Source organism: Cornus florida, unplaced genomic scaffold, assembly GCF_030987335.1.
Source record: "Cornus florida cultivar Cherokee Brave unplaced genomic scaffold, ASM3098733v1 CherokeeBrave_3.0.0_Hap2_Chr11, whole genome shotgun sequence".
In the NCBI taxonomy this organism is placed as follows: Eukaryota; Viridiplantae; Streptophyta; class Magnoliopsida; order Cornales; family Cornaceae; genus Cornus; species Cornus florida.
The window spans coordinates 133,619,727-133,634,201 of record NW_026775581.1 but is presented as its reverse complement, the minus strand read 5'-3'; the positions used below and the strand labels follow the sequence as shown (position 1 = coordinate 133,634,201).

Sequence of the window (14,475 nt, the reverse complement as noted above, 5' to 3'; positions counted from 1 at the left end):
ATATATAATATAAAATAATATAAGTAAGGGTATTTTCGGTATTTCATGAAAAATAGTCAATGTCATCATTTTCCGTCGTTGACTATGGTTGACTCTAACAAAAGGGAGATTCGCGTAATTTCTGAAACAAGAAAGATACCATCTGTAATTATCACAAATCACAAGGGAGGTGTGTGTCAATTATCTTAAAAAAAAAAAAAAACTAACCTAAATAGGACGGGACGCACCGAGTTGGAGATTTTGTCATCACTCCTTACCAACATTAGTAATTTAGTTTTATTTATCCAAAAAAAAAAAAAAAAACATTAGTAATTTAGTATTACACAAGGAACAGTTTAATATCCTCTTTCTTTTTATTATTTATTTATTTCTCGCATAACTAATAATATTAGGTCATGGCAGTATTGTATTTCGTTGGAATCAGAAGCCAGGAGCAAAGATGAGCAAGCAAGGTCCGCCGAAGCACCAAAACAAGTACGCATGGAAGCCCCACGCCGGTATCAAGATCAACGAAACCGTACTTCTCTCTCTAGAGCATAAGCGTTCTCTCTAAATCTTCGATTGCAATGAATTAGTACTACCTATTTGTATTCATGTGTGTGTGTGTATATATATATATCATTACAGGAAGTTGGAGGAAGGTTTAGGCCGCTGTCGGAGGTAACGGGGGTGTGCCCTCGTTGTAAAGAACAGATCGAATGGAAGCGCAAGTACGGAAAATACAAACCCCTCGTTGAGCCTGCCAAATGGTATATTCATCCATTAATAGTTGTTTTCATTCAATTCTCGATGTCACTGTGAGTGTTTCAATTAATTGTATTTTTACTGAATCAAATTTGAATTGAATTGAATTTCACAGTCAACGATGCTCCAAACGTAACGTTCGTCAAGCTTACCACAATCTGTGCACGGGTTAGCTTCATTTTAATTCTTAATTTCGTGTCCTATTTGTTTGGATGCAACTCATAGAATTACGTACTTTCCAAAAAAAAACTCATAGAATTACTTCTTTTAGATTTTTTTTTTTTACTCATTACATTGATGATTGATGTAGCTTGTGCTAAGGAACAAAATGTGTGCGCCAAGTGTTCTTGCCGTGTTGGTAGTATAATTGGAAGGTGTGTGTGATTTTCAAATGTATATTTCAATACTTTCATTCTGAACTTGAAAGATTAATCACAAAGAATTGTTACAGTTCCATATGTGCTTGAAATCATCTAAAAGTGGGTGTGTTATTTCTATTCAGGGACTGTTCAGAAGTGGAGGCTGAGAAGAAGATGCTTGAGGAGGTTTATTTTTAATATCATGCCTTCATTCGCATTTTCTATAACCTGTAAGACAAGTGCTGGTTTAATTTTGTAATGTAAGCTAATGGCATTGGTGATTTACTGTAGGCCATTAAGAATGCTCGGGAGAGGGATAGGAGATCTTTACTGCGTGCTGTAAGATTCCTAAATCCTTTCTCTTCACTTGCTGCAAAGATAGCTCTCCTTTTTGTCTTTTTTCTTTTTTAATTGGAAACCTTTTTTTTTTTTGTCTTGGTTTGATTCAAATTAGTTAAAGGATTATTGGGAACATAAGGGAAAAGTAAGCTTTTAGAGGAAATTGTGAGATATAGTCTTTGTTCTTTACATATAATGGGGACAGTTGATGTAGAAATTCCTACCTTGCCAACCCTTTTTTAACCATGCCGTGGTCCTAAATTTATTTGTTCATGCTCACATGTTTTAGAGTATTCTAACAGTCACTGTAGTTAGAGCTTTGTAGTTGTGGTGGATGTTGTTTCATTGTCTATTAATTTAGGTGGCAATATTAATTAACAAATTACCATTCGGTTATCTTCCTACATTATTTCAACGAAAGATTTGCTCTTGTTATATTTAAAAATCATGCTAAGATGCTGAAATAACTATAGAAATAACTCCATGCTTGGACCTTTATAAATCAGTGGAAGATCATCATCTTTTATTCTATGTAATTTTACCTTAAACAATAGTTGCAAAGCCGACTATGTTATATATTGCCAGGGAAAAAGAAAATGACCTGCACCTAATATTATCACAAATTGAATGAGGAAATTTAGTTGGATGAATGGCTATGCGAGAAAGAGTGAATTGAGTTAAGAATGCATTCCTGAGAAGCTAGCTTTGGCTTACTGAGTCAGATACGGCAGAAGAAGCTAGCTAAAATGCGAACACATTCTTTGCTGATATATCTATTGAATTATGAATCTTTTTGGAATCATTGGCACATGGTCCTGGAAATATAGCTAAAACTTGCATAACGCACCATCTAAATGATATGATTACGGAGCTAGTTTCCAGGTTTGAATAGGACGATTGTTTGAGTGTTCTGTCATATTTATCCAGAAAAGGAAAATTGTTTCAGTAGGTTTTCACAGTAGGCTTCTTCCTTTATAGCCATTCTCATATGTTGGAGATTGTATTTATGTTCTCCTTTGAGTCTTTGACCTCATTGTTGAGAATATACAGCTCGTAACTGCGGAAGCCAATCCTCTGTGGATTCCACATTTCCATTCTCAAGATTTCTGCTTCAATACTATCTTTTGAAATGGCTAGATATTGCAGTGGCTTAACAACTGGACTTGAAAATACTTATAGTGGAGTTTCTCTTATTCCCTGGGGGGGGGGGGGGGGGAATATTTGGGGGTGTTCACTTAGTGAATCTGAGAAAAACAAAATTGGCTTGCTTTAGTGCACTTCAATTGATAATGGAGGCGGATAAATCTCTCTTGCATGGATGAAATTATTGAGGAAAGTAGATGATTTTTTCAAGTTCTGTCATAAACAGATATTTTGGTGCAGGGTTAGTCATCATGCTGGTGACAATAGAAGTTGTTGGGTAATGTACATAAAGATTAAGACTGATTTTGTAGTTTTGCTAAAAAAAATTTAAGATATGCATAGGCAGTGAGAGACTTGACATGTTCCAACTCCTCCATGTCCATGGACATTACAACAATTGTTCATTGGGTTGGTAAAGCAAATTATTAGAGATATTCATCTTATCGAGCTTTCTAAAAGCTCTGCTTCGAGAATATATATTCTAACATAATATAATTTATACACCCTAATATTCAAATTTGAAGCAGCCACTTTATGCAAGTAATGTCGGTCCATATATTGTGATTTGCCTCATTGGTGCAAAGTGGCTTTTATTATATATCCTGATGGAGTAAGCTATTCAGACTATTCAGATGTACATATTCATATTGTTTATGTGGGAAAGAATTACCTACCGTTTAAGACCTCTTTTTATTTGAAGCTTATGAACTTAAACTTGTTAGTAAACTCTGGAACAAACTTTCATGTATGATTATTATTATTTTTGGAAAAAAAATTTATAGGTCTTTCATGTATGAGTTGTGTTCTCTAGTTTGAAGTAGTATTCACTGTCACATATCATATATTGTTGCATCTGAATTGCATCCAATTTGTTTGTGTTTTTCTGGTTATGTATTTTTCATCTTAAGCGGCTTTTTCTTTTCAACACGGATCAAACTGCTTCAGTTGTAATTGTGAGTATCACTAAGGTTTTCCGCATGGATCAGCTATATAACTAAATTAAATCCCATTACATTTCTTGTCATGGTTAGATTTGGGCTACCTGCTTCTACTTTGGCAAAAGAAGTTCACTTGTAATTTTGTTGCATCATTATTTTACTGGTATTTATTTGCTCTGTCTTCTGTTTTCTGAGTCCTCATCATAATTTTAATGCGACAGATGAATAAAGGAAAATCTCAGACTTCAGCAAAAACCCCAACAAATAATGAAAGTAAGGTTGGGGAATTATTCACAGCTGCATCACTCGAGGAGTATGCAGAGTTTAGTAGAGATGACGAAGATGACAATAACAACGAAGACAATGGCCAAGTTCTTAACTAAGTGGCATGGCCAAGTTCTTAACTGAGTGGTTTAATTGACACTTAAAGCCGGATTTGGTAGTGAATCTCCCTTCAAAACCCTTCATACATGCACTACAGAGACATTAATTTGTTGTTTTTTGTATTAACAGTTTAGCTTGAATAGCATGCTTAGCGAAAATGAGTCCTGGTTTTTTGTCTGGACAATTTAAGTTATCCAATTTCTTCTGTTTTTCCCTTCCTTTTCCATTAATACTTACTGTAATTGATATGAGTTTCTTCTGGGAATTTTTTTATTTTCGAACTATTTATTGCAGATGGGATGAAATTGTTGGAGAAAGAATGAAGTAACATTTTATAATTTTGCATCCACCAATCCATCAAAATGGCTTCCATTTCCAGGAGGTCTTCTTCCCAAAATGTATGCCCTCTTCTCCTCATTGGTATCTTCACAATTATCATCTTTGGTTCTATTTTCTTTTACCTTCAATTTCTTTTCACCCCTACTTCAACTGGCTCCCATCTCCAAATCGCTTTACCTTATTCACTCCAAAACCAGATCTCTCATTTGCAAACCCAACTGAGATTGAGTCCTGTTAGAGCAGCTTCACAATGAGCATACATAACTAGGAATTGCTGTATCATGTGACAAGCTTGCAGATAGTCTCTCAGGATTCTATAGCAATGCACCTGCGGTTGGGAATGAAACGAGCAATGTAGAGGAAGATTTCAGTGAGCCTGAGGAAATTGAACATCTTATGCTCTGTGGAGGGTGGTGCCAAAGATGGATAAATTTGGTGATTGAGCTATTTTTCTCTGGTGTTTCAGAAAATCGATAAGAGTTTCCAAGATTTCCAAAAGCCACACTGTTTAAAAATAAATGGAAACGAAACCTTGCCATTTGCTATTATTTCACGGCAGTTGCTTTAACTCATCAAAATGTTCTAACATTGTTGAATAGAGACAGCTTGATTACCAGATCGAAGCAGCCAGTCCAGAGGTCTTCTGAATTATGCTGCAGCAAAACGCATTAAATATATATATATATATATATATATATATATATATATATATATATATATATTCAAACCCTGCTTTTGCAGTAATGAAATTAAGTTCAAGGATCAAAATGCGCGGGTCATTCTTGCACCATCTCTTTCTTGCAGGTATTTAGAACCAAATATCTTGGTCTCCTAAATGATTGTGAAGCAATGAAATTTTGCTGCAACTTTCTAAGCAAATTGAAAAGTGCGTGGGGGTAGAGTTAAGATGGTGGATAGTGGGGCAACAGAACAAAGACTCGGACGACTTGGAAAAGTCTAAGGAAGGCCATTCTAGTATTTGGCAGCTTTAGACAACTTGAGGCTGACAAAGTCCTAATTTCCAACGCATGGATCATCAGCTATATAACTAAATTGAATCCTATTACATTTCTTGTCATGGTTAGATTTGTGCTACCTGCTTCTACTCTGGCAAAAGCAGCTCACTTGTAATTTTGTTGCATCATTATTTTACTGGTATTTATCTGCTCTGTCTTCCTTTTTCTCGAGTCGTCATCATTATTTTAATGTGACAGATGAATAAAGGAAAATCTCACACTTCAGCAAAACCCCCAACAAATAATGAAAGTAAGGTTGGGGAGTTTATTCACAGCTGCATCACTCGAGGAGTATGCAGATATTAGTAGAGATGATGACGATGACGATAACAATGAAGATGATGGCCAAGTTCTTAACCAAGTGGTTAAAAAGAAAGACACTTAAAGCCGGTTTTGGTATTGAATCTCCTTTCAAAAACCCTTCATGCATGCACTACAGAGACATAATTTGTTGTTTTTTGTATTATTAGCTGTTAAGCTTGACTATCATGCTTGGTGAAAATGAGTCCTGGTTTTTGTCTGGACAAATTAAGTTATTCTATTTCTTCTGTTTTTCCCTTCCTTTTACATTAAATACTTGACATTAGTTTGAAGTATCAAACGTCAAGAAGCAGTTATCTGAAGCTTCCATAGAACTACAACGCAAAAGAAATTATAAGAAGTAAATTAGGCTCATGGGGAAGATCAAACTTCAAATTGGGTATATATTAAAAGACCGAACGATTTGAGCTCACTTTCAAAGTCAACTGTTGAAGAAATTAAGAAACCAAAATGATACGTAGTAGTTTTCTTATGGAATGGAGTGTGTGAGTACCAATTAGAAAAAAAAAAAATGATAGTTTTCTCCGAGTCACAAAAAAAAATCCATAAAAAATGACTTCCATTTCAAGAGGTCTTCTTCCCAAAATGTATGCCCTCTTCTCCTCATCGGTAGCTTCAAAATTATCATCTTTGATTTTATTTTCTTTAACCTCAATTTCTATTCACCCCTACTTCAAGGATTATACAACCCTTTTATAATATCATATTTTTACACAGTGGTTTAGTTATAGCTCAATCATTCTAAAGCATAAGATGAAAAATTCAATCTTCCATAACTCATTTTCTTAATTTTATTTAGAGTAATGATACTTGCACCGATTTGTTACACCGAATGTTTTTGATTGGTTATTTATACATAGTACATGTAATTGGAGGGCCCACTTCTTTATTTATGCGATTTGTTGTAATGATTTGTCAGGCCTATTTCTTTTAATCGATCCATTTATGCATAAATAAAGAAGTAGAGCCCCCATTTACATGTATTATGTATAAATAATCAATCAAAAATATTAGGTGCAACAATTCAATACAAGTATTATTATTACTCTTTTAATTATTATTATTATTATATATATATATATATATATATATATATATATTTTAAAGTTGAAAAAATACCTGCCCCATTTAAGACTCAAATCACCTAATTCTATTTTGAAGGGAAAAGCTCTTTCTTGAAGTTGAAAAAGTACCTGCCCCATTTAAGACTCAAATCACCTATTATATTTTGAAGGGAAAAGCTCAATTCATTTGGACAAATACATGGCCCCGCGGTGGTTCAAAGTTTTAGTGCATGTCAAAACTCATCCTTGATCTATCCGTGTGAAAAGCCTCAGCTTTCCATCATTGACCCCACCACATGACTAATTTTTCTTTGGGAGTAGAAAGGTAATTGGGTTTATTGGCCAAATATAAAGAAGTATGGATTCCACTTTTTATATTTTGCATATCTATTCAATCAAAAAAATCTTCTACTAAACATTTAGATTAACTTCTTCTGTCTTAAAAGTATTTTCCATGTTATTTGAATAATTTAGATTACTGTGATTCATGGACAGATAAAAACTTATTGGTGCATGTTACATTACTTCATCTACTAATTTTACTCAGAGAATAGAGGATCCTACCATGTGCAAAGTACACGCGAAGGATCCCATTTAGGGTGTAAGTCTAAATTAGATCATAAATATGGATAGATTTTAGAATATATATAAAGAAATCCTGGTATTCCGTGGTGGGGTAGTGATCGATCATATTAAAACTACTTTTGCGAAAAAGAGAACAAAAAAGAGGGTCATAATTTTTGAATTATCTGAAGTGTTCCAGTGCTGCCAAAGACTAGCATGCATGGTCTTCCAAGCCAGTCTTTGTTCCATTGCCCCAACTCTACCTTCTTCAACCAAGTACACTAGTCTCGGGAGAATTATGTAAAAATCAAAGCAAAACATTAATTTTAATACCAAACTCAAGTATTGGTTGGCCCAACAAAGGTGTCTTTCTTTTTCTTTTTCTTTTTCTTTTTCTTTTTTTCCTTTCCTGTTTTTTGTTTAATTTCCTACACATCTCTCTGTTAGGATATGTGTGCCCTAGTATAGCAAATTCTAATTTTGGATTGTAAAAGTCATGGTTTCTTATTTGGATATTATTATTAAAGCATTATACAATTGGTGAATGGAATGTATTATTTTTCGATTCTTTATGGAATTGATGGTGTCTGCTTGATTACAAAATATATTTATATATGTATGTAATGGCAATTAATACTATGATATAAATTAGTAATCATAAATGGTTTAAAGTCGGTAATTATGGATAGACATTTAATTAGTTAAGACTTAAACCAAGTCCACGATAGATTGAGATATATTGCGAGAGCTGTCGTATGCAATTGCTCTCTATCACAGTCATGACTTTTGACTCTCAAGCATGAGAGAAGTATAGACTCTTTTATTAATTAAAATTTTTTTTGATTTGTTCGGCGGATACCTCGGGATCCTTAGATCGACACTTTGGGTAGTTATGTAATTAATAATTAGAGGTCTATATTCTCAATATTTGCATCAGTGCTATTTGTATTTATTTTGTTTTGATTATGGTTGATCACAAATTAAATTCGAAGGCCTTCGTATGTTTTAAACAAATGTTTTCTATATATATTTATTTAATAAATTATTATTATTTTTTGTCAAATAAGTATTTTATTGTGATCGAGCCGGAAATAATCAAAGGTAACAAAATAGTTATATTAATTATGTTGTCGGATTGATGGCTTTAATTATCCGATGAATAATTAAGCATAGAGGGGTCAAAATGCAACATTGACTTAGAGGTTATTTACTATTTAATTGGAGTGCAATTAATTTCTTTTAGTGGAGTAGAAATTAATTTATGAATTAATTGAATTGGGTCCATGGTTTAATGGACCGGACCAATTATTAATTTATAGGAGCCAAGAAAATAGTAAGCCCAAAAGGATTCTCACCAATAGCCCAAGTTGATATTGGAGTCATGTTAGGATTGAGAAAGTTGAATTAGAGATGGAAAATGATTTATTGTTACCTTATTCTTATTTATATTTTGCCTATATATACATGAGTTCATGTATATTTTAGGGGGGACTTGGAGAACAAGAAAAAGGAATACACTTTCTCTCTCTAGATTTTAGGGTTTTGTTTTCTCTTCTAAAGGAGGCTACCACCAGACTAGATTCCAAGGTCATTCATCAAGGCATATTGGTGATTCCTAAAGGGAAGATAATAATCGAACGGAAGGAGAAAGGATCTTGCTAAAGGGATCTACAATAAGTGAGAACATTCACTTTAGATGAAAGTTCAAAAAGTTTACTCAGACCTTTGATGTAAGTATTCAATTTGTTTATTGAATTATGCATCATCTTTTATTTATCTTTGCATAAAACTTGTCTCTGTGTGATGAATCAAGATCCGTGATTGCAAATCCCTCAAAAAATTTTAAAAACTTGCACATTTCCCAACAGTGGTATCAGAGCACATGGTTTGATTCATTACTAGAGAACATGTGTTTATAAAAATCATATTCATGGATCCAAATTATATATACATATATAAAATTATTGATATATGTTGATGTATGATTTATTATGTTGATATATATTAATACATGTTGATGTATGTATAATTGTGAATGGATGATGATGTGTGTTTGGGCCATGGATGAAGCTTATAGGTATATAGAATGTAATTTTATTTTTGGATGAATGTAATTAAGGCTTTATTTTAGCCGTTTGAAAGTTCAATGATGTAATTTAATTTTTTCCATTGTATTTCAAATTGTAAGTATTTATTAAAGCCATGTAATATTCATCAAAGGATGCTATGAAGCTTCAAGAGGGTCTGAAAGGGTTAAATTATTCTTCAGTAATTTTCTGAAATTTTTCCGAATTTTTCGGGAATTTTTTGAGGCTTAATTTAATTTTCTGAGATTTTTCCGGATTTTTTTAAATTTTTTTCGGCGTTTTTCCGGTGGCCGGAGCTTCGCCGGCGGCGAGAAGAGGCGTCGGAGGTGGCCCGGATCAGGTGTGGCAGCGGTTAGGTGAGCCTGGCGCGTGTTCCACACGCGCCAGGAGTGGACTAGTCAATGGGCAAGCTGGCGCGTGGATCTCACGCGCCAGCCATGGAGGTTTTGTCCTCCACGCGCGTGAAGGCGCGTGGATGCGCGTCCCACGCGCCCCAAGCGCGTGGGAGCGCGTGAGGGCACGTCCCACGCGCCCCAAGCGCGTGTCGGCGCGTGGGGACGCGTGGGAGCGCGTGCAGAGACTTACAGCTTGCCCTAGGCGCGTGCCAGCGCGTGTGGGGTCCTCCGGGCTCGTTCCAAACGGTGTTTTGCTTCTCCTGATGCGTACAAGCTTCCTATGAGTGTTTACAAACAGTTGAAGGACGTCCATACAGCAAGAATAGTTTTTAAATGTTAAAAGCTGAATCCATTGACCATTTATATTGCTTCTGTCTATTATTTGATGCATGGAATAATTTAATGCTTATTATAATTGTTCATGCATTGGATCCATGATTTTTTAATTAAATGGCTTGATTTATATTAATTAAATTATGAAGATAAATTGGATTAGATTGCTAATTAATTTGAGGGCATTTATTGGGAAACATAAAAATTATTTTTCTAAATTATTTTTTGCCTCAAATTAAAGATTAGTGAATCATTTAAAATCCATATATTTTCTAAATTTAATTGGATTAAAATCAAGGCGTTTTGCATTCATTAAATCATGAATTAAAAACCATAGTTTTATATTATTAAAAATTGAGTGGGAGCGGGGATTTTTTATACATTACCCCATGGCCTTCATAATTATAACCATTATGATTAGATCTTTAAAAATAAGGCTCCACGCATGATTTAAAGAGTCTAGATTACAAGAATGGTTGCCTCACGAAAATATATTTATTAAATAACCATTATAGTTAGATCTTTAAAAATAAGGCCCTACGCATGATTTAAAGAGTCTAAGCTATTAATGGCAATATATTTAATATTTGTTTTTTTTTTGTTGGAGCATTAATTATGTTATACACTCAATCTAAAATCAATAGTATTAGCTCCCCAACGGAGTGGTCTATACTAGGTGATTTTAGAAAGGCTAAATCTAATCGGGAATTATTTCATATTTAGATAAGGCATTGTCTAAAGAGATATGGAAATAATGAGTTATTCTCGTCAATAAGCAATAATGAATTCCGCCAACCGGATAAGTTATTGGCATATTGATTGTCCGATTTTTCATGCAATGTGGTTAAGGGACCCACAATTAATTAATTATTTTATACTTGCATGATTATTATTATTCACTTTATTTGTTGTATGAATGCTTTTATTTTCAGATTTATCATGACTAGTCCATTCAGTCCACTTGCAAACATACTAAAAGAAAATCGATTAACTGGACCTAATTATATCGATTGGAAAAGGCAACTAGATATTGTACTCACATATGAGGGGTTGAATTATGTGCTTACTACTCCTAGACCTTCTCCACCTTTGCCTGAGGATCCTCCTGAGGAGCATGAAGTATTTAAGAAATGGAATAAAGCAGATGAGATGACTAGGTGCTACATTCTTGCTTCACTCTCGAATGTACTCCAAAGTCAACATCTTCAATATCTCACTTCTGCAGACATCATGCTTAACCTTAAGGAAATGTTTGGGCAAATTGGTAAGAGCGCACGCCAAAATGCTATGACAAATTTGATGACCATTAAGATGTTCCAAGGTACTTCAGTTCGGGAACATGCTTTAAAAATGATTGGTTTTTTAAATGAACTGGAGATCCTTGGATGCAACTTGGATGGTGAACTTCAGGTTGACATGATTATCGCTTCATTGCCAGACTCATTTAACTCTTTTAGGGTTAATTATTATATGAATAAGCTTGAGTACACACTCACTGAACTATTGAATGAGTTGGTAACCTTTGAAGGGATAAACAAAAGCAAGGGTGCATCTATCAACTACACTCAGTCTGCTGGACCATCTACTTCTAGGCCCAAGAGGAGGGGCAAGAAAAAGAAGAAGGATGGTGCCAAAACTGTGGTTGTGCCAAACAAAGTAATGCCAAGGTGGAAGCTAAAGCAGTGGGAGTGGTTCATATGCAGTTTGATAGTGGGAGGAGTCTTATTTTAGAAGATTGTCTTTATGCGCCAAATGTTAGGCACAATTTAATTTCAGTTTCTTCGTTGGTTTGCAAAAATTATATTTTTACTTTTGGAAAAAATGTTTTAATTAAATTAAATGGTTGTGTTATAACTTCTGGTGCATTAAAAGATAATCTATATGTTTTAACTTTTAGCTCATATCAAATGCAAAATTATGAATTAAATGCAACTTCATCTAGATTGAATGTTAAAAGAAAAGCAGTTTCTCCAAACTCATTGTATCATTGGCATCTACGACTAGGTCACATCAATCAAAATAGGATTCAAAGGTTGGTTAAAGAAGGTTTATTACCTTGTGAGGCAGAGGAGCCTATGCCAACTTGTGAATCCTGTATTGAAGGAAAGATGACTCGAAGGGCTTACTCAGCCAAAGGAGATAGAGCCAAAGAACAATTAGAGTTGGTGCACACAGACGTGTGTGGTCCCATGAACACCCAAGCGAGAGGAGGGTTTGAGTACTTCATCACTTTCATTGATGATTATTCACGTTTTGGATATATTTACCTAATGCGACACAAGTCAGAAGCTTATGGAAAATTCCGTGAGTTTCAGGCGGAAGTAGAGCGTAAATTAGGTAAACTTATCAAAACACTTCGATCTGATCGAGGAGGTGAATACCTCTTGGGGGAGTTCAAGGATCATATGGTCAATGAGGGTATTGTGCGCCAGTTATCCGCACCTGACTGCCCTCAACAGAATGGAGTGGCAGAAAGGAGAAACAGAACTTTACTTAACATGGTTAGATCTATGATGAGTTTTGCTATATTACCTCTATCATTTTGGGGATTAGCCTTAGAATCAGCGATGTATATTTTGAACTGTGTTCCATCCAAGTCTGTTTCAGGAACGCCATATGAGCTGTGGTTTGGACGTAAACCTAGTTTAAATCACATGCATATATGGGGGTGTCCAGCACACGTGCGAAAGAAACAGGCAGACAAGTTGGAAGCAAGATCAGATGCATGCTTATTTGTTGGTTATCCTAAGGGCACTAGAGGTGGATTATTTTATGATCCCAGGGACAATAAAGTTATTGTCAGCACTCATGCTGTTTACCTGGAGGAGGATTATATTATGAACTACAAACCTAGTAGCCAGATAGTGTTAGAGGAGATGGTTGGCACGTCAGATATACCCCCAGTGGACACACCTAATATAAATACTGAGAATGATGAGACACAAGAAGTCCCTGTTGAATTACCATCATCTAGTACATCGATTCCTGCACCGGTCCTTCGGCGTAGTGGGAGGACTATCATCCAACCCGAAAAACTCACACTTTTGGGTGAGGTCTATGAGGCCGTCCCCGATAAGCATGAGTCGGACCCAGTAAGCTATGCGGAAGCGTTGACCGATATAGATGCGAATCGTTGGAAAGATGCCATGAAATCAGAGTTGGAATCGATGTATTCTAACAAAGTCTGGGATGTTGTAGAACTTCCTAGTGGGGTTCAGCCCATTGGTTGTAAGTGGATCTACAAACGAAAGAGAGGAATGGATGGGAATGTTGAGACATTCAAAGCTAGACTGGTTGCCAAAGGCTTCACTCAACGTGAAGTTATTGATTATGAGGATACATTCTCACCAGTTGCAATGCTTAAATCTATTCGTATTCTTTTGGCCATTAGTGCTTATTATGACTATGAGATATGGCAGATGGATGTTAAGACGGCATTTTTAAATGGCCATCTTGAACAAGACATCTACATGAGGCAACCAGACGGTTTCGTAGTTAAAGGTCCTGAGGACTGTGTATGTAAGTTGAATAGGTCTATTTATGGACTTAAGCAAGCTTCACGCACATGGAACATTTGTTTTGATCAGGCAGTCAAATTATTTGGCTTTGAACAAAACGTGTTTGAACCTTGCGTTTACAAGAAAAAACAGGGTAATGTCATCATGATTCTCGTTTTATATGTTGATGACATCTTGCTCATTGGTAATGATGTAGAAGCATTGTCATCAGTTAAAAGGTGGTTGTTCAATAAATTTGAGATGAAAGATCTTGGAGAAGCAAGCTATATTCTTGGGATCAAGCTTATGCGAGATCGGGTTAAAAAGAAAATAGGCTTGTCTCAAGAGTCTTACATTGACAAAGTTCTGATCAGGTTTGGAATGGAAAACTCTAAGAAAGGGTTTTTGCCATTTAGACATGGGTTGGCTCTTTCTAATGACCAGTCTCCCAAGACTGATAAGGAAATTGAGCAAATGAGGCGGGTACCATACGCTTCGGCAGTTGGTAGTCTCATGTATGCCATGGTCTGTACTAGACCGGACATCTGCTACTCTGTAGGGATTGTCAGTAGATATCAGTCCAATCCTGGACTTGATCATTGGTCAGCTGTGAAGAATATCTTAAAATACCTTAGAAGAACTAAGAATCTAATGCTCATTTATGGAGGTGATGATCTGGTTCCAGTCGGATATACGGATTCTGATTTTCAATCAGATCCTGATGCCAGGAGATCTACATCTGGATATGTGTTCAAGTTCAATGGAGGGGCAGTTAGTTGGAAGAGTGTCAAGCAGGGTTGTACTGCTGACTCAACCATGGAAGCAGAATACATTGCAGCCTCTGAGGCAGCAAAAAAAGCTGTTTGGTTGAGAAACTTTCTAATTGAACTGGAGGTTGTGGAGCACATAGATCAGCCTATAACGCTTCATTGCGACAATAGTGCAGCTATAG

General features: G+C 35.5%; 1 protein-coding gene across 2 annotated transcripts; it reads left to right on the top strand.

The window, feature by feature from the left end:
* Positions 1–367: 367 nt before the first annotated feature.
* LOC132284243 (uncharacterized) lies at positions 368–5,726 on the top strand. Of its 2 annotated transcripts, none has more exons than XM_059786326.1 (7): positions 368–517; positions 628–749; positions 860–912; positions 1,055–1,118; positions 1,247–1,289; positions 1,395–1,442; positions 5,461–5,726. In XM_059786326.1, exons 1-7 carry the CDS (start codon positions 440–442, stop codon positions 5,566–5,568), a joined length of 516 nt encoding a protein of 171 aa, XP_059642309.1. In that variant the 5' UTR covers positions 368–439; the 3' UTR covers positions 5,569–5,726. The 2 variants fall into 2 exon arrangements, with proteins under 2 accessions (XP_059642309.1, XP_059642308.1); XM_059786325.1 differs by lacking the exon at positions 5,461–5,726 and adding an exon at positions 3,745–4,121.
* The last annotated feature ends 8,749 nt before the right edge of the window (positions 5,727–14,475 follow it).

Coding starts and splice junctions, on each gene's coding strand:
- LOC132284243 (XM_059786325.1), top strand. CDS start 440: ATGAGCAAGCAAGGTCCGCCGAAGCACCAAAACAAGTACGCATGGAAG. Junction 750..859: donor CTCGTTGAGCCTGCCAAATG/GTATATTCATCC, acceptor TGAATTTCACAG/TCAACGATGCTCCAAACGTA. Junction 1,290..1,394: donor AGAAGAAGATGCTTGAGGAG/GTTTATTTTTAA, acceptor GATTTACTGTAG/GCCATTAAGAATGCTCGGGA.